Source organism: Scyliorhinus canicula, chromosome 1 (genome assembly GCF_902713615.1).
Source record: "Scyliorhinus canicula chromosome 1, sScyCan1.1, whole genome shotgun sequence".
Taxonomy (NCBI): domain Eukaryota; kingdom Metazoa; phylum Chordata; class Chondrichthyes; order Carcharhiniformes; family Scyliorhinidae; genus Scyliorhinus; species Scyliorhinus canicula.
In genome coordinates, this window is record NC_052146.1 from 220,318,842 (window position 1) to 220,337,051 (window position 18,210).

General features: G+C 44.4%; 1 protein-coding gene across 3 annotated transcripts in view; it reads right to left on the reverse strand.

Annotated features, from left to right (window-relative positions):
- Positions 1-18,210, reverse strand: part of LOC119971873 (ezrin-like) — a 105,959-nt gene that overhangs the window by 40,584 nt on the left and 47,165 nt on the right. For all 3 annotated transcript variants that reach the window (XM_038808144.1, XM_038808135.1, XM_038808149.1), the window contains exons 5-7: positions 14,092-14,366; positions 8,459-8,542; positions 2,033-2,179 (exon numbers count right to left, since the gene is read on the reverse strand). In XM_038808144.1, coding sequence (XP_038664072.1) covers positions 2,033-2,179; positions 8,459-8,542; positions 14,092-14,366 — 506 coding nt within the window. The remainder of the gene's footprint in view (positions 1-2,032; positions 2,180-8,458; positions 8,543-14,091; positions 14,367-18,210) is intronic.

Here is an 18,210-nt window from a genome sequence, read left to right on the forward strand (position 1 = left end):
CCCTTCAGGTACTACCCCATCCCATTCAAATCTGCCTTCACCACCCCGCTCTTCTAATTAAAAAAACACACAATTGACCTCTCCAACATTGCAATCTACTGTCCCTTCCTCAACCTCCCTTTCTTCTCCAAACAACTTGAATGTGTTGACAACTCCCAAATCAGTGCACATTTTTCCCCAAACGATCATTAACAAAATGGTTAAGTCACAAATGACATGCAACTGGAACCACAGTAAACCAGCTGCTTCAATCTCTTGACCCATCTGCAGCCTTTGACACGGCTGACCACCGTATTGTCCTCCTATGCCTCTCCTCCATCACCCAGCTCTGTGGAACTGCTTTTGCTTAGTTCCATTCTCATCTATACATTTGTAACCAGAGAATCACCTGCAATGATTTCAATAGCCCCTCCTTCCCAGTTACCTTTGGAGTCCCAAATATCCTTGGTGCCCCATTTCTCATTTACATGTTGCCCCTAGACCATCCAAACAAAACATGTACACTGTCACTCAAGTTCAAACAACACCCTTTCAATCCTCAATCACAACTTGTTTGAAATCCATTAAGACCACTTACTTTCACCTCAATAATATCTGCCAGCTCTCCTTTTTGTCGACCGGAATTGACTATTCCAGTCCTTCGCTGGTCAGACTTCCATAAAATGAAGTTGAGCCAAAACACTTATCCTAAATTGCACCAAATCCCATTGACTAGCACAGAAAAATAAAAAATAAAAAATAGTCCAGTTGATGATTTTATACATCTTTCTCGTCTTGACTATAACACTAGTTAAGACGACATAGCCTGAACTTTCTACATTTGCAGGATTGCAACAGACCTTAGCCTCCCAGCCGCTAAAAAAAAAAAATCTTTATTCCCTCTTAGAATCTAGTTAGTAGTTTGTTTAAACTATTAATCTACCTCCTGCCTCTAGACCTACTGTCATCAACTGACCGACCGTTCTACGGCACAGTGGTTAGCACTGCTGTCCTCACAGCTCCAGGGTCCCTGGTTCAATTCCAGCCTTGGTGACTGTCAACGTGGAATTTGCACTTTGTCCCAGTGTCTGAGTGGGCTGCATCCGGGTGCTCCGGATTCCTCCCACAGTCCGACATGCCGGTTAGGTGGATTGGCCATGCCCCTTAATGTCCAAAAGGTCACTGGGATAGGGTGGAGGATGGAGGTAGGGTGTTCTTTCCTGGGATAGGGTGGAGGATGGAGGTAGGGTGCTCTTTCCAAGGGACTGTGCAGACTCGATGGGCCACATGGCCTCCTTCTGGAGTGTAAATTCCATGATTTTATACATAGGCTGATGTTAATTTTTAATTTCACAATGTGTAGATTATAGAAATGGCCTACTTTATATAGAGAGAGAAAAGTACTAAACCAATCACTTATTTGCAATATTACATGGATGGTTCTTCCCTCCCCCTCCACTCCTCGCCACCAATATTGCCGATCCACTTCCACTTAGCTCTTGGATTCTCTCTCCAGTCTCACCCAGCTCCACCTCAGGCTTCAGCTCGCTGCTCTTTATCCCCACCCGAGGCTGGCTTTATTCCAACTCTTACTGCTACTGCAGTCAGGCATTAGGTCACCTGCCCTCATGCCTCCAATGTAGCACTGTGCAAAATGATCTTTCTTAACCTTTCTGAGATGCACCTTAGGAAATATTACGTTAAATGTGTGCTGCCGTGGTAGGGGGGGCTTTCCGCAAATCCTGATAGGAAAGTAATTAATCCTATGCCTCCTGAACAGAGTTCAATGTCATACGAACACATTATCCCGTGGTTGAAGCATGAAAAACCGGTTCAAGTAGCTATGGTTACAGATTGGAACTCAGAGACATTTCTACATACATCCAGCTGAATACCATAGCTTCCAACCCATTGCCAGCAAATCAAAACATAACCTAAATGAAGTTGCTTTTTATACAGGCCCATTCTTCTGAATGGGTATGGACAGAGTCAAAGTCTACTCATTCCAAATGAGCATGGTAATGCATTGAAGGACTTTAAAATAATCACTTACTTGTCTTCTTTTTCATAGATATTGAGACCCAGAGCATCAACACCCAACCACAAGTCTGTTCCCTTCTTATTTTTGATATCAAAGTAGTTGACACCATACATTTCTAGATCCTGGGCAATCTTCAGGTACTCTAACATGGCATCTTCTCTGTTGAAGAAACAAAATTTAAAAACAGGCTCATAAATAACAATAAATGAGTAGCACCAGAGAAATAAGAGAATCTTCTGCATATTATGGGCAAGTGACCCGTAAGTAAGAGAACACAACCTACACTATATATCTACGTTGGCTAGTGACCTTTCCCAATTGCATTAAATTGATTAGATGTCAAATAAAGCTCCGCCCAACCATCAGGACAAAGTTTGTTGACAAGATTTTCGAAATTGAAATTCCATGACTCAAGATGACAAAACCTACTGCGTAATCATTGTTTACACCTCATATTTATGGCCATCAGGAACGGAATGGATATATTGCTATCTTAGCATATTTCCAGATAGCTTGTAAAGAGAACCCTTTAAGCCCACTGGTTTGGGTTGGGATCAAACCCAGAAACAGAAACAACGTGCAACCTCAACACTTATCATTGGCTCCTTCATGGTTATTACCAGCACACTTGTGTAGAACAGAGAAGATGGTACCACTGCAGTCAGGCTCTTCTTCAGAATCATACAGATTCTGGCCAGCGTTTTCAGCTCCCTTTGAATCTCATCATCAGGCCCACACTCAATCATCCACCCCCACCCGTCCCCCAACACTAAATCCATCCACAGTGATATGATGCAAGAATAGCACATAGGACAACTGGCATGAAAAGGCATGCATGCACATGGTGAGCACAATGTTTGTGCAGCAGCTCCACGTGATCTGGGATTTATTCCGAGGGTTTGACTTGGGGGTACGGAGGTCCTAGCGGGGGGAGGGAATCAAGTGTGTAAAGCACTGTTCTTGAGGATGCTTGCTACTGGCTACTAGGGGCTGGTTTAGCACAGTGGGCTAAACAGCTGGCTTGTAATGCAGAACAAGGTCAGCATTGCGGGTTCAATTCCCGTACCGGCCTCCCCGAACAGGCGCCAGAATGTGGCGACTAGGGGCTTTTCACAGTAACTTCATTGAAGCCTACCTGTGACAATAAGCGATTATTATTACTGCCAGGCCACAGGCTCCTCAGAGGGAAAGGCAGATGGGCGTCATCATGGATTCACTCAAATCGGAGTGTGGGACATGTTGCCAAGGGCAAGGCCAACATGTCAATCATCAGTAGCCCCACCAGCTGAGACCATTCAGCTGTAACACAATTGACACGCCTGGAGTCAAACTAGTTGTGCTATTATGCCCACTCAAGCACCACCTATATACGAGAGTGCCACTGATTGCCACTCAGAATCTAGCCCTTGGTGCACTGACTTCCAAAATCGATGACTACCATGGTGTGGCTTTAACACTGCCCGATCGGGGAAGCAACCATGTCCCCTCAGAGTTGGCAATGGCACACTGATTACCTTGGCTGTATGCGAAGATGCGTATTGACAAATGTTCCCCATTTACCAGATTGAGTGCAAGGTCTTGGGAGTGAAGCTTTGGATAAGGCCTGCACCCAAGATGAGAACTCAGGATTCAGTTGAGTCCAAAGCTGCGACCAGTCATGTGGTGTGGGGCATTGCCAAAGCAGAATGCGAAGCAAGGACAAGGCATCAATGCAATTGCCAGGCCACGAGTCAGTGGGCTTTGAGAGGCAGCTTCAGATAATGAATGAACAGTGACCCAAAGTATCTCATTTTGATACTGTGGCAAGGAGAATGTAGGAAACATGGAGCTTGGTAAACATCAATTTTCATGTTCTTGGCAGGAGAGAAGACAATGTGAGGGGCAGCACTGAGCTTGCCAAAGGCAGGAGCAGAACCATCAAGGGGAAAGGGTGGCAGGGTCTGCTCTGCACGCCGAGGACGGACCCGAGAGAACTGTTGCCATGAGGCACCTTGCTAGTCCCAGGGTCTGCAGAAAGTCCCGAGCATATCTACATATGTCCATGAACCAGTGCTGCCAAAGACTACACATGTCCAGGCAACTGGTTGGTCATATCTGCCATCTTCTGCAGGATTTAGTACCATGGGGACATGGAGGGCATCCACTGCCAGTGTCATGGAAAATTAGAGCAGTGTTCAATTTTTACGTCAGTGGTCTTTCCAGGTTCCCCGGAGTTGAGCAGGTTGGGCCTGTACTCATTGAACTTTAAGAGGATTGAGAAGTAACCGTATTTAGACATATAGGATTCTCCGTGGGGGGGTCTTGACAGGTTAGGATGCTGAGAGGTTGTTTCCCTTTGTGGGAGATCCAGGACCAGAGGGCATAATCTCAGAGTAAGGGATCACCAATTTGAAATGAAAATGAAAATCGCTTATTGTCACGAGTAGGCTTCAATGAAGTTACTGTGAAAAGTCCCTAGTCGCCACATTCCGGCGCCTGTTCGGGGAGGCTGTTACGGGAATTGAACCGTGCTGCTGGCCTGCCTTCAAAGCCAGCGATTTAGCCCTGTGCTAAACAGTGTGCACAATGCCTTCATCCTGGCACACAACGGTTCCTGACCCTTTCGAGGCACACTCCCTGGCGAGGGGTTGGCTATGGGGCGACAGTGGCCTACCCAAGGCCACTAGACTCTCCCACAAAGGGAAACAACCTCTCAGCATCCTAACCTGTCAAGCACCCCCCCCCCCCCCCCCCCCCCCCGAGAATCCTATATGTCTAAATACGGTTACTTCTCAATCCTCAAGTTCAATAAGTACAGGCCTAACCTGCTCAACTCCTAAGAAAATCCATCCATAATCAGGATCACCCTAGGTGTTCCTTCTCTAGAATGCCTCCAATGCCAATATATCTTTCCTTAGATAAGGGGGCCAAACTGTTCACAGTATTCCATATGTGGCCCAACTAGTGCCTTGTATAGTTTTAGCAGGACTTTCCTATTTTTATACTCCATTCCCTTTGAATCAAGGCTAACATTTCATTTGCTTTCCCTCTTACCTAATGAATTTGCATGCTAGCTTTGTGATTTATGCACGAGCACCCCTAAATCTCTGATGGCGGTTTCTGCAGTCTTACTCCATTGAAATAATATTCAGCTCCTTTATTCTTCCTGCCAAAGTGATTAACATTACATTTTCCTACATTATATTCCAACCGTCAAGCTATTTCCCGCTCATTTAACACATGTATTTCCAGACTCGCCGTCATCCTCACCACTGGCCTTTTCACTTAATTTTGTGTCATCTGCAACCTTGGCAATACATTCACTTCTCCGGCCCAAGTCATTAACATACAGCATAAATAAGCGTGGCCCCAGCACGGATTCCTGTGGCACGCCACTAGTTATAGGTTACCGTTCTGAAAATGTCCCTCTTACCCCAACTCTCTGGCTATCAATTAGCCAATCCTCTATCTATGCTAAAATGCTAGCCCCAACACCAGACTCGTACATTATTAAGGCACAACACAAAATGCTACTTATCGAATACTTCTTGGAAATCCTTGTACATTCCATCTACTGGTTGTTATTTATCTACCCCTGCTTGTTACTTTCCATCTACTGGTTGTTATTTATCTACCCTGCTTGTTACTTCAAAAGAATAATAAATTTGCCAGGCATGATTTCCCCTTTATGAAGCCATGCTGACTCTGTTAGTTTACATTATCTATTTCTAAATGCTCTGTTACATCCTTTATAATAGACTCTTAACATTTTCCAAATGACAGATGTTAAGCTAACCTGTTTTTGTCTCCTTTCCTTTTTGAATAATGTTGGCAGTTTTCCAATGCACTGGGATTTTTTCAGAATTCAAGGATTCTTGGAAGATTACTGTCAGTACAACAAATATCTGCTAGTTACTTCCTTTAATATCCTGGGATGTAATCCATCAGATCCAGGGAATTAGTGGCCTTTAACCCATTATCCTAATGTTAGTTTTGTATTTATTTCTTCCGTCTTTTGTCCCTTGGTTTAATATTTTTGGAATGCCATTAGTGTCTTCTACAGTGAAGACTGACGCAAAGTATTATTTAACTCCCATTTAATGGCTCCCCACTCATTCTCTAAGGGGCCTATGTTCATTCTGGCCTATGTCTTCCACTATATATATTTAAAGAAGCTCTTGTGTCCATATTTTAATATTACTTGCTAGTTTAGCCTCAAAGTTCATCTTCTCACTATCTTTTTGGGGGTCATCTTTTGTTCATTTAAAAACTTTCCCAATGCTCTGGCTTACCACTAATCTTTGCAACATTATATGTTTTATCTTTCAGTTTAATACTATCCTTAACTTACTTGATTAATTTATCCCCTTCCTAGAATCCTTCCTCCTCACCGAAATATATTTTTTTCATGAGTCACAAACTACTTTCAGAAACGTCTGCCATTGCTGATCAACGGTCTTTCCGGCTAAATTCATTTTCCAGTCCACTCCAGCCAACTCTGTCCTGATTCCTTTGTAATTACCTTTATTTAAGTTTAGCACAGTTGTCTCTGTCCCAAATTTCCCACTCTCAAATGAATACTAAATTCTAACGGGTTATGGTCACTGTTTTCTAGGGGATCTTTTACTCATTGTTCGTTAACCCTGCCTCATTACACACCAGATCCACAGTACCTTCTCAAAGGCCTCCTGGAAATTGAAATAGATCACGTTCACTGGCTCTCCTTTGTCTAACTGCCTCGTTAGAATTTGAACAGATGTCAGGCATGGGCCCCGAGAGACAGAAAATATGACTCACAGCATTATCATCTGATGGATGCAGCAGTGCTGGATCTTCACCACGATAAGCACAGGAGCAGTTGACACCCTCCCCAGCCAGCTGGGTGGTTCGGTCCTTAACGTCCATGAGGACCTTCAGCTCTGGCATCCCTCCACCCATCTGGGATGAAGATGCGCATGGGAGTGCGAGTGGTGCTGAACCTTGAGCTAGGAGTGAGTGAGAGCCCGGTGGGTGTAATGGGTGTGTGTGAGTGTATGAGTGGAGTGATGAGGAAGGTGATTTACCCTGGCAGAACAGAAATTATTATTCATCCTCTTCTTGCCTGGATGGTGGTTTTCTTCTATAGCGTGTCGGCACTGACCACCGCTGCCCATGCTGGATTAGCAAGCTTGCTGACTGGTATAGCACATCATGGCAGGCCTCCGCAGCATCGAGTCGCCTCTCCAGGGTGCCGTCGGAAAATTAGGGGGCAGATTTCCTGACCAGCCATCCCTTCTTCGTAACACATGAAGTGCGGCCGCTGTGCACTCGGGTGGCCTTGAAATGTGGCGCCCCTATGGTTACTGTACTAAGATATTGACAGGGCAAATGAATCAGAGGCCACACCACCAACAATACGGCATGGAACACGTACATGAAAATCTTTAGCGCAAGTGCCACACTATATGGCATGAAAAGCCACCATTACCGTCGGCAGGCTCAATGTCAATTATCCCACCCACCATCGGCCTTTGTCAATTTCCAAGAAAATCCCACCCATCAATTCAGTTTCTCTCTCCACAGATGCTGCTAGACCAGAGCTTTTCCAGAATTTCCTGCTTTAAATACCACTGCAATTAGGATGGTTTAGTATGAAGGGTCTAAGAATCCATCCAAGTGACTGAAAATTACTCTAGGACAAGCTGAACGGAGTTTAGCTCTTTGGAAATATAAGTAAACTAGTTAGAAGGCATGAAATGGTTCCGCTTTCCCTTCCCAACTTGGGAATTGTGAATTTTTATGATATGCAACCTGGCATCATCTCTCAATCAGAAGGCCCAAGCACTGAATGGGGGAAGCAAGTGAAAGAGGGAAATGGACAAGTTGCAAAATTCAGATACTAGCACCTGATTTTGATTGCAAGGGGCGACCTGCACAGACTTCTGGTGTACAGTGCACAGACTGACTGAAGGGATTAATATGCACCCAGTGACCATCTGCCCGAGTAGACAGATCATAATGACCACAAAGTATTTTCTATCTGTTTTGGAGGCTAGTGATATGGAGTAATCCTGTATTGCGATCCTTATAAATCCTGATGGTTCGATTAGTCCTTCGCCCCTATATCAAAGTCAGACAACCGACCTATGTTTGGGTCATGCTCAATTTTGACCTCAAAGAGCAAAAGGAGGCTACGCAAGACTTCAGAGTTTGCAGAGATGTGGTAGGTCAAGGCCCATAGGGTTTGTTTTCCTATTGGGTTAACACTTTCTGGTTGCAAAAATGTCATTAGCCTGAATTAGACTTGAATCTTTGACACCAGAAGAAATGAAAACAAATCCAGTCTCCAAACACCCAACATTCCCACAAATCAAATCCAAATTGCTTAATTCCTACCAAAAGGCATACATTACAAATTTTTCCAAACCTCTGGAACAAAAAGTAATTTCCCATTGATGACTTTGATTAGTCCAAACTTACTTGTGCATCCCACGATGTTCCTCATGCCAAACCTGGATTCTCTCCTCCCACTGCTCTCTGCTAAGTTTATGCTGCTCCACAACACTGTAGATGAAGAAAAACATTTTACAGTTCAACACTTGCATACAGAAAATGCTCTTAGAAATGTTTTTAAATTATGAAATCTAGTAGTTTACTGTATTCCTCCTGCCTGTGGTGGGCCCAAATCAGCAGAGACCCGGGGGTGGGGGGTGTGGTCCAGATACATACATCACTATAATTAAACTAGCTAATGGAATGCTGCCATTTGCATTTGGGGGGACAAGAATTCCAGGGGGTAGAGGTCATACTTCAGCCTCAGCCCTGGTTACACAACACAGAGAGAACGTAGGACAAGTATGGGAAGTTTAGGGAGCCTTGGATAACGAGGGATATTATGAACCTCGTCAAAACGAAAAAAGGAGGCTTTTGTACGGTCTAGAAGGGTGGGGACAGCTGAAAAACTCGAGGAAGATAAAGAAAGTAGGAAGGTACTTAAGTGGGAAATTAGGAGGGCGTCATGAAAAGTTCTTGGCAAGTAGCATTAAGATGAATCCCAATGCTTTTTGTTCATGTGTAGAAAGCAAAAGGATGGCCAGGGAAGGAATGGACCACTTAGGCACAGTGGGGCGAATCTATGTGTTGAGCCAGAGGAAATGGGCGAGGTACTAAATGAATATTTTGCATCTGTGTTCAACAAAGAAAAGGACTTTGAGGAAGATGATTCTTGGGTAGGGTGTGGGGATAATCTGGGTCATGTTGATATCAAAAAAGGTGATGGTATTGTTTTTTTTTATTAAAAGGACATGAAGGTAGATACATCTCCTGGGCCGGATGGGATTTACCCCAGAATACGGAGGGAAGCAAGGAAGGAAATTGCTGGGTCTTGACGGACATCGTTGCATCCTCATTGGCTACAGGTGAGGACTGTGTGGTACCACTGTTTAAGAAAGGTAGCAGGGATAATCCAGGAAACTATAGGCCGGTAAGCCTCACATCAGTAGTAGGTAAATTATTGGAGAGAATTCTCAGGGACAGGATTTACACCCATTTGGAAACAAATGGACTCATTAGTGATAGACAGGTCGTGCCTCACTAACTTGATCAAGCAGGTGACAAAGATGATTGATGAGAGAGGACAATCACATGACTTCAGTGAAGCCTTTGACAAGGTGCCTCATGGCAGACTGATACAAAAGGTGAAGTCACAGGATCAGAGGCGAGGTGGCAAGATGGATACAAAGCTGGCTCGGTCACAGAAGGGTGTTTTTCTGAATGGAAGGTTTGTGACTCGTGGTGCTCCACAGGGATCAGTGCAGGGGCCTCTGTTGTTTGTACTATACATAATTTGGAGGAAATTGTAGCTGGCCTGATTAATAAATTTGCGGACGACACCCAAGGTTGGCGGAGTGGCAGATAATGTTGAGGATTGTCAGAGGACACAGCAGGACTTGGATACTTGGGCAGAGAAATGAAAAATGAGTTTAATCCAGACAAATATGTGAGGTAATGCATTTTGGTATTTCTAACAGAGGGGAAATATACAGTAATATGACAAAACTCTTGGGAATATGAAAAGTCCGATCTGGGCGTACAGGCCCACAAATCTTTAAAAGTGGCAATACAAGTGGACAAGGTAGTCAATAAAGCATACGTGATGCTTGCCTTCATTTGACAGGGCATAGAGTATAAAAACTGGCAAGTCATGCTTCAGTTGGATAGAACCTTGGTACGGCCGTACAATTCTGGTCGCCACACTATCAGAAGGATGTGGAGGCTTTGGAGAGGGTGCAGAGGAGGTTTATCAGGATGCTACCTGGTCTGGAGGGTGCCAGCTATGCGAAGAGGCCGAATCAACTCAGACTGTTTTCATTAGAATGACGGGTTGAGGAGTGACCTGATAAATGTCTACAAGATGAGAGGCATGGATAGAGTGGATGGGCAGGCATCGTTTCCCAGGGTGGAGGGGTCAGTCACTAGGGGACATAGGTACAAGGTCTGTGGGGCAAAGTTTAGAGGAAAGTGCGCGGCAAGTTTTAAAAAAAATATACACAAGAGGGTGGAGAGTGCCTCGAACACACTGCCAGGGAAGGTTGTATAAGCAGATACATTAAAGGCATCTCAACAAGTACATGGATTAGATGTGTATAGAGGGATACGGCACTAGGAAGTGCCGAGGGATTTGGCCATGGGTGGTATCATGACCGATACAGGCTTGGAGGGCTAAATGGCCTGTTCCTGTGCTGTATCGTTCTTTAGATACTGGGAGCAATTCTGGAAGGTGGATAAAACTATCTTGGGAGGGTCTGTGGCATAGGTTGACCAGAATGGTATCTGAACACAAAGGATTAAACTAAGAGATCGCACAAAAGTGGGTTGCTGTTTTTGCTAGAATTTAGACGGTTGAAGGGGCAATTTGATCAAGGTTTGTAAAATATTCAAGAAGGGAAAACATAGGGTAATTGGAGAAAAAGAATCCTGCTGACTGGGAAGTCCAGTGGGGCATGGCAAAAAAGATAACCAGAACTTTCAGGAGTGAAGTTAGAGAGTACTTCTGCACAAGAAGTTTGGAACTTTCATCTGCAAATGGCAACTAATGCTAGATGGATTGTTAATTTTGAATCAGAGTAGAACATATTTTTGTTCAGGGGACATGGGGAAAAGGTGGGTATAAGGAGTCAGCATGATTTCACTGAATAGTGGATCAGGTTCAAGGGATCAAATGGTCTATTCCCATTCGAACTTTCTCATGACAGCAACATGGCGAACATCAAAGCATTTTTGGGAGAAGGTAGCCAATTCCGTACTGATAAACTTGTAAAAGCGGTTAGTGATTTAACTGAAAATACAAACTGGTCCTAACTGGGCAGAACCAAAAATGAGTCAATCTAAAGGTAAAATCTTCAGGAAGCCAAAATGCCATCCTTTCACCCAATTTGTTTTTAAATTCTCAATTTCTTTATTTTTTTCAGGCTTTTAATCTGGAGTAGTCCCTGGATCTCAAATTCTTGGCCCTTCTCCTCAACCATGGAACTGACATGCAAGTAACCTGACCCATCGAGTTGGCACCAACCAGCCAAAAGAGCACCCTACCTAGATCCACCCTATCCCGGTATCCTTAAGGGGCAATTTAGCATGGCTAATCCACATAATCTGCAATCTTTTGGACTGTGGAAGGAAACGAAAGCGCCTGGATCAAACCTACGCAGACGCGGGGAGAACGTACAAACCCCATACAGACAGACAATCACCCAAGGTTAGAATTTAATCTGGGTCCCTGGCGCTGTGAAGCAGCAGTGCTAACCACTGTGCCCATGGGTGGGAATGTCCTGTTTGAGCTGTAGACTATATAGATATGGCAGATTTAAAATTGCACTTTCTCCAGTTTCAGCCTCACTTCAAAAATAAAGAGGGTCAAATGCAGTCATGAATCTGCCTAGCAACAGCAGTAAATGAGTTTAACAAATCATGATAAAATGAGACATGTCCAGCAACAGGCCAAATTGGTCTACAGGCAACAGCAGACAGCATTCAAAAGGCCCCATTGATGACTGTCTCGCCCAGAAACGAGATTAAAAGGCTATTTTGATAACAATCTGGTGTGAATAGCTTATGAGGAGAAACAGCTTTTGATGATTGGGAAAGGTCATTGATGTATGGTCTTGGAAGGCGATAGGGGCAAACAGCCCGGGACACAGAAGGCATAATCAAAGAGGAACAAATGTATAATTGACACAGCAATCAGAAGCCAAGGAGGCAGTTAACACCCAGCAGTCTCAGAAGGCAGACATGCCAGTTTATTTTGAAAGGTAGTTTTTTCAGCTCGCAGACTAGAAACCAGTTTTAGATCACACAAGCCCTTAAATATCTTCGCTGGATCAGGAAAATAAGTTTTCCAGACTGGAGTATCGCCACCCCTATTGTGCAGAACTATAAGCCGGATTTAATTTGTATGCTGTTTGGGGAAATTTTATAGTTCAGGTAATCTTACATAATTCAGGTATCATAGATAAATTTTGGAAAATGGGTTTCATTCTATATAAACTGTGTGTTTAGTAACTCATACATCTTAATTGTACAGTACAAAGAACAAAAAACATTACAGCACAGGAACAGACCCTTCAGCCCACCAAGTCTGCACTGATCCAGATTCCTTATTTAGACCTATTACTTATTACCCAAAAGATCTGTTTCCCTCCATTCCCCATCCATGAGTCTATCAAGATATATCTTAAAACTTTGCTATCTTGCCTGCCTCCATTACCTCCATTGGCAACGCGTTCCAGGCACCCACCACCCGCTGCGTGAAAAACTTTCCCCGCACATCTCTTTTAAAAACTTTCCCTCTCTCACTTGGAACCTCCACCCTTGCATTGGAGTCTTCCTGCTCCTGTGTATTTGTCTTTTCTTTACTTCAATAAACAAACAGTCTTTAATAATTATTACACAGCGACTGGGGTATTTATTCTCACTGGGGTTTCACTTGTCTTCTCGCATCAAAACAATACAAAACTATACACCCCCATGTACCCTAGAGATATCATCTTGTTTAAAAACATGAAAACCATCAATACATTCTGTATGCTCAAAGAACCTTGTAAATGTTGTAAATCTCACTTTGCAGAACATAATAACTTCAAAGGGCAAAATAATGTTTTAGGTGTTGAACAAACATTAGTGATAGTCATACTTTAAAAATGTTATATAATTCACTGGTACTGCTCAGGGAAACAATATACAGCTCTGTTCTAACCAACTGCACAAAACTACAAGTTTGGTTAGCCAGCAGTTAACTCTCATCCCCAGCTGAGTTTGCAGCCAACAGTACAATCATACACAGTATAAAAATAGGAACAGCGTATACCATGGAAATTTTTGCTTGGCAAAACATTAATTGTGCACAGGGCCAGGACCATGCCTTGCAACATCAGGCCACTTTTGTTCCTTGGAAATGGGGTTACTAGAAAGATTACATGAAGGTGACTTCTATCAGATGTTAGAATAGTTAACCATGTAGTTGATCACACTCTATCATGGGCAATGGTTCAGTTATTCAGTTATACTGCTTTATGAATAGAAAACTAGTTGTAGATATAGAATAAGCTATTAATACCTCAAGAACAAAGAGGGGCTGGGAAAGTTTTTTTATTTTAAAAATATAGATAGATACTGCTTAGCTCAATTGGCTAGAGAGGTTCAGAATACAGCCAACAGCACAGGGACAATCTCTGTTCTGACAAGAGATAAAATTGGGGCCTGCTTCCTCACCCCAGTAAAATCACAGCAAATCTCGAATAATTGATGGTCACAGCTGGAGAAAAATATCCAACTGAAAATATTGGTGGAAAATATCCAACCGAAAATATTGGTGGAGAGAGAATCCAATCTCCACAATTTACCCCAGCGGACCAACAGAACTCTCAATCGCCACAAGCAGCCACCGTCGTCAGTTCAAGGAGGTTCTCCCAGTTATCTCCTGAAGTTACAACCCCTGAAGAAATCCAGGGTTTGCACATGCTTAAAATACTGCATCCTTCTACATAGAAGCCAAGATTTGGGTGTCCAGCCTATATCAGAAGTCCTGAGTTCCTGTGCAAGTTCTTAGGTTTACCTACCGCTGTGGGAGCAGGCCGTCAGATGTAAGGTAGCCAGTCTTGTGTGCTTCCATGCTGAAGTCTCCAAACTTTGATTGGACTGCATAGGAGGCAAGCAGGACAGCTGTTTCAGGAGGGCAGTAAACTTCATCAGAAAGAATGCCTTCCTTGACCTGAAGGAAGAAAAGCTTCTGGGTGACCTCCTGGATTAGCTCCTCAGCCACATCTTCTGGGAAGAACTTGCCACGGAATTTGAACTGAACAGGATTTTCTTTCTTTAAATCCTGGTTAGATACCTAACAAGAAAACAAAGGTTTTGATCACTTTTCAAAACAAAATCAAGATGACATTTCACTATTAAAATAGCATCACTCCTTTAATTAGAAGTCATGAAAAACCTAATCTACATTAATGCTTCATTGAGCATCCTCTATAGGTTTAGAAATATTCACCATGTTAAAACAAGGCAATTGCAAGAATGCAACTAGAACACCAGTCAACCTTTATCTCGAACTGCCATTGTCTCAGAACGAATCACCCAATCAGTAAAGCTCATTTTCCATCATTAAACCATACAAAGCTAAGGAGGACCTGGACTCGAGGCCTTACTAAGTGCAAAGCTAACCAAATTTATTAGCCCTGGGAAGTGTTGAGAGCTGAGCCAATCTGCTTAGTATCTTGCTAAAAAGAGTGGCGCTGAGTATTTGGCGAGATTGGGAATTCACTGGTTGTATTGATATAGTTGCGTTATCTAACTGAAATGAAATGAAAATCGCTTATTGTCAAGAGTAGACTTCAATGAAGTTACTGTGAAAAGCCCCTAGTCACCACATTCTGGCGCCTGTCCAGGGAGGATGTTACGGGAATCGAACCGTGCTGCTGGCCTGCTTTAAAAGCCAGCGATTTAGCCAAGTGTGCTAAACAGCCCCTGAAATGCATCCTAGTTTTCTTACTTTACAACTGCACCTTAATGATAGTTAACCCACTGTAACTCTACCTCAGACTAGATTCCAGATATATTGTGGATGACTAATCAGTTATGACTGCTGTGTTTCTAAAACATTATTAAAAAAAATAGAGATATTTGCTAAAGCACAGAGTAACTTTGCTCAGTGTGACAAGGAGAATTTGGTGAGACTGGGAATTTGACGCAGATAGGAGAAGGTGCTATGTAAAAATTGCAGATGGCACGGTAGCACAGTGGTTAACACTGTTACTTCACAGCGCCAGGATCCCAGGTTCAATTCCCGGCTTGGGTCACTGCTTGTGGGGAGTCTGCACGTTCTCTCAGTGTCTGCGTGGGTTTCCTCCGGGTGCTCCGGTTTCCTCCCACAAGTCTCAAAAGACGTGCTGTTAGGCAAATTGGACATTCTGAATTCTCCCTCAGGTGTACCCGAACAGGTGCTGGAATGTGGTGACTGGGGGCTGTTCACAGTAACGCCATTGCAGTGTTAATGTAAACCTACCTGTGACAATAAAGATGAGCAAACTCCTTGCCAGCTGCAATTTTAACAAGGTGGGTGGCTGACACTTGTAGCTTGTATATTTTGTGCCATGTAGGAACTCCAGGACACTTTATGTGCCCTGTATAATTGTGTACAAGTGCTACGGCTATGGGGATATTGGGCATAGGGATTACATGCCTTCAGTTAATAAGAGATGGAGGAAGGGTTGAAATCAATGCAGTTCATACAGGAAAATACGTATTTCCTGGGTCCCATGTTCCAGAAGTGGTCACACCGTAACTACAGAGTCTATGGGAGAATAGATAGCCGATGGCCTTCTTGCAGGGTAGAACGAGGCAGACAGTGCAGAAATCATCTGTCAACTTGGTTTCCGAGTGCTGAAAACTGGTGAGGATAACAACACCTTGGAGTAAGTGCAGTCCAGGTTACATTCACTACACGAGGCAAACTATAGCACAGAGGAGCACAGTAGATTCTAGAAATGCAACAATCATAAGAGGATTCAATACTCGGGAGGTAGACTGGCATTTCTGCAATCGCTGAGCATTGCGTGATATTTTACTGTCCTGGTGTTGGGTAAAGGACGTCACAGAGAGTCAAGTGTTAGACTTACTCCCAGTATCTCGTGCTAGCGAGCATAAAGATAGCAGGGCAAGGGAGGCGAATAGTGCAGCAAAGACCTATACAAGATAGACGGTGTCTCAACTTGCTGTGACTAATGTTATCACAGGGAAGTTTAACTCGTGCTGTGGAGGAGACACTAGTTTGGCAGGGGGTGGACCACCGGGAAAAGCATTAAGAGGAGATACATGATATACGGAGAGATGAGCAAGATTAGTATTAAGAGGAGTGAGGAGTAGGAAGGGCAAGATGGGGGTGGAAATCGAGAGGCATGTTAAGATTAAAGTTTATAAATGCCAGGAGCATGGTAAGTATGCAGAGTTGAAAACACAAGTCATTGTTTTTAGCATCCATTACATAATTTTTTGTCCTCATGTCACCTCAAGCTTTTTCTAAACAATTGTATCTGCTGGTTTCTGGCCCTTCGGATAGCTCCTCCTTTACTGTGTCAAAACCATGATTTTTGAACACCCACGCACACAGGGAGAATTTGCAAACTCCACAGTCACCCAAGGCTGGAATTCTGTCTTTTTAATAGCCTTCAAAATTGTATCATTTTAGTTCTTGTCCTGCTTTTCTCTTTGCTATTCAGTATTAAATTTTTATTTGCCATACTTCTACTCATTTCAACATTCCATCTTCTGAAGTCTGTCATTAACCTCAAGTTTTGTATATTTGAATTCTCATTTGCAAATTTTGAAATTATGCAAATATTGAGTGAGATAATGCCCAGAGTAAAAGGAAGAATTTCTGAAATGTGTTCAGGAGAACACCCTTGACCAATACATTCACAGTCCAAATAGGAAGACCACAGGTGGAATTCTCCACAAGGCCCGACGCCGTCGTGAAACCCGGAGAGGTTCACGACAGCGTCGGAGGCTGCACCTTGCCCCCTATTCCTCCCCCCTCCCCCGGGCTAGGAGGGTCGTGCCGTAAATCGCGGCCGCGGGGCCTTGTCGCTGGCGTCAAGGCGCGGCACGCCGAGACTGACGCGGCCGGCGTGCCAAAGGACGTCAGCCGCGCATGCGCAGGTTGGCGGCTCCAACCCGCGCATGCGCGGCTGACATCACGACGGCAGAGGGCTCAAACCCGTGCATGCGCGGTTGCAGTCTTCCCTTCTGCTGCCCCGCAAGACGTGGCGGCTTGGTCTTGCAGGGCGGCGGAGGGGAAAGAGTGCATCCCTTTGAGACGCCGGCCCGACGATCGGTGGGCACCGATCGCGGGCCAGTCCCCTCCCAAGCACATTCGAGGTGCTCACTCCACTCTCCGCCCTCCACAAGCCACAAAACAGCTGCTGGCGCCATGTTCACACCGGCAGCGACCAGGTGTGGTTGCCACCAGCGTGAACCGGTCGGGAACGGCAGGCCGCTCGGCCCATGCGGGTCGGAGAATCGCGGGTCGACGTGAAAAACGGCGGCCTGCGATTCTCCGAGCAGCGTGTCGCGTTTGGGGGGGGGGGGGGGGGGGGGAAGAGAGAAAGAGAATCGCGGGGTGTGCCAGAGCGGCCCTCCCACGATTCTCCCACCCGTCGTGGGAGCGGAGAATTGCACCCCACATTTGCTAGATCTGGTGCTTGGGGATATGGGGCAAAAGGGTCAAATGTTCAAAGGACAGCTGTTGGATAAGTATGATCATTGCAAAAGTATTTTCGATAAGTAATGGAGAAGATCAGGGGACCATTTAAGTGGAACTTGTGACTTTTGCTCCAATCTACCTCAACTAGATCCCAAATTTGACAGGAAAAACTGATGGGACAATGAGTGATCTTTGAGGTGCTGTTTCAGGTACAGGCTAGATTAACAGGAGATTAGAAAAATTGTGCAAGATAGAGGCCTTCAGATTCCTGCAGCATTAGACCAGTTCCAGGGCTGGAGAGAATTGTACAAGCCAGCTGGGTTGGATCTCACCAATGTCCCTCGAAGGAGGCTAACTAGTGTTAGTGCTCAGGCGTGTTAAAAACAAATTTGGCAGGGGTGAATATCAAAGGAGGAATAAGGTGCAGGACCGAAAGAGGGAACAGAAGAATCGCAAAGAAGGGTAGGATTGGGAATGT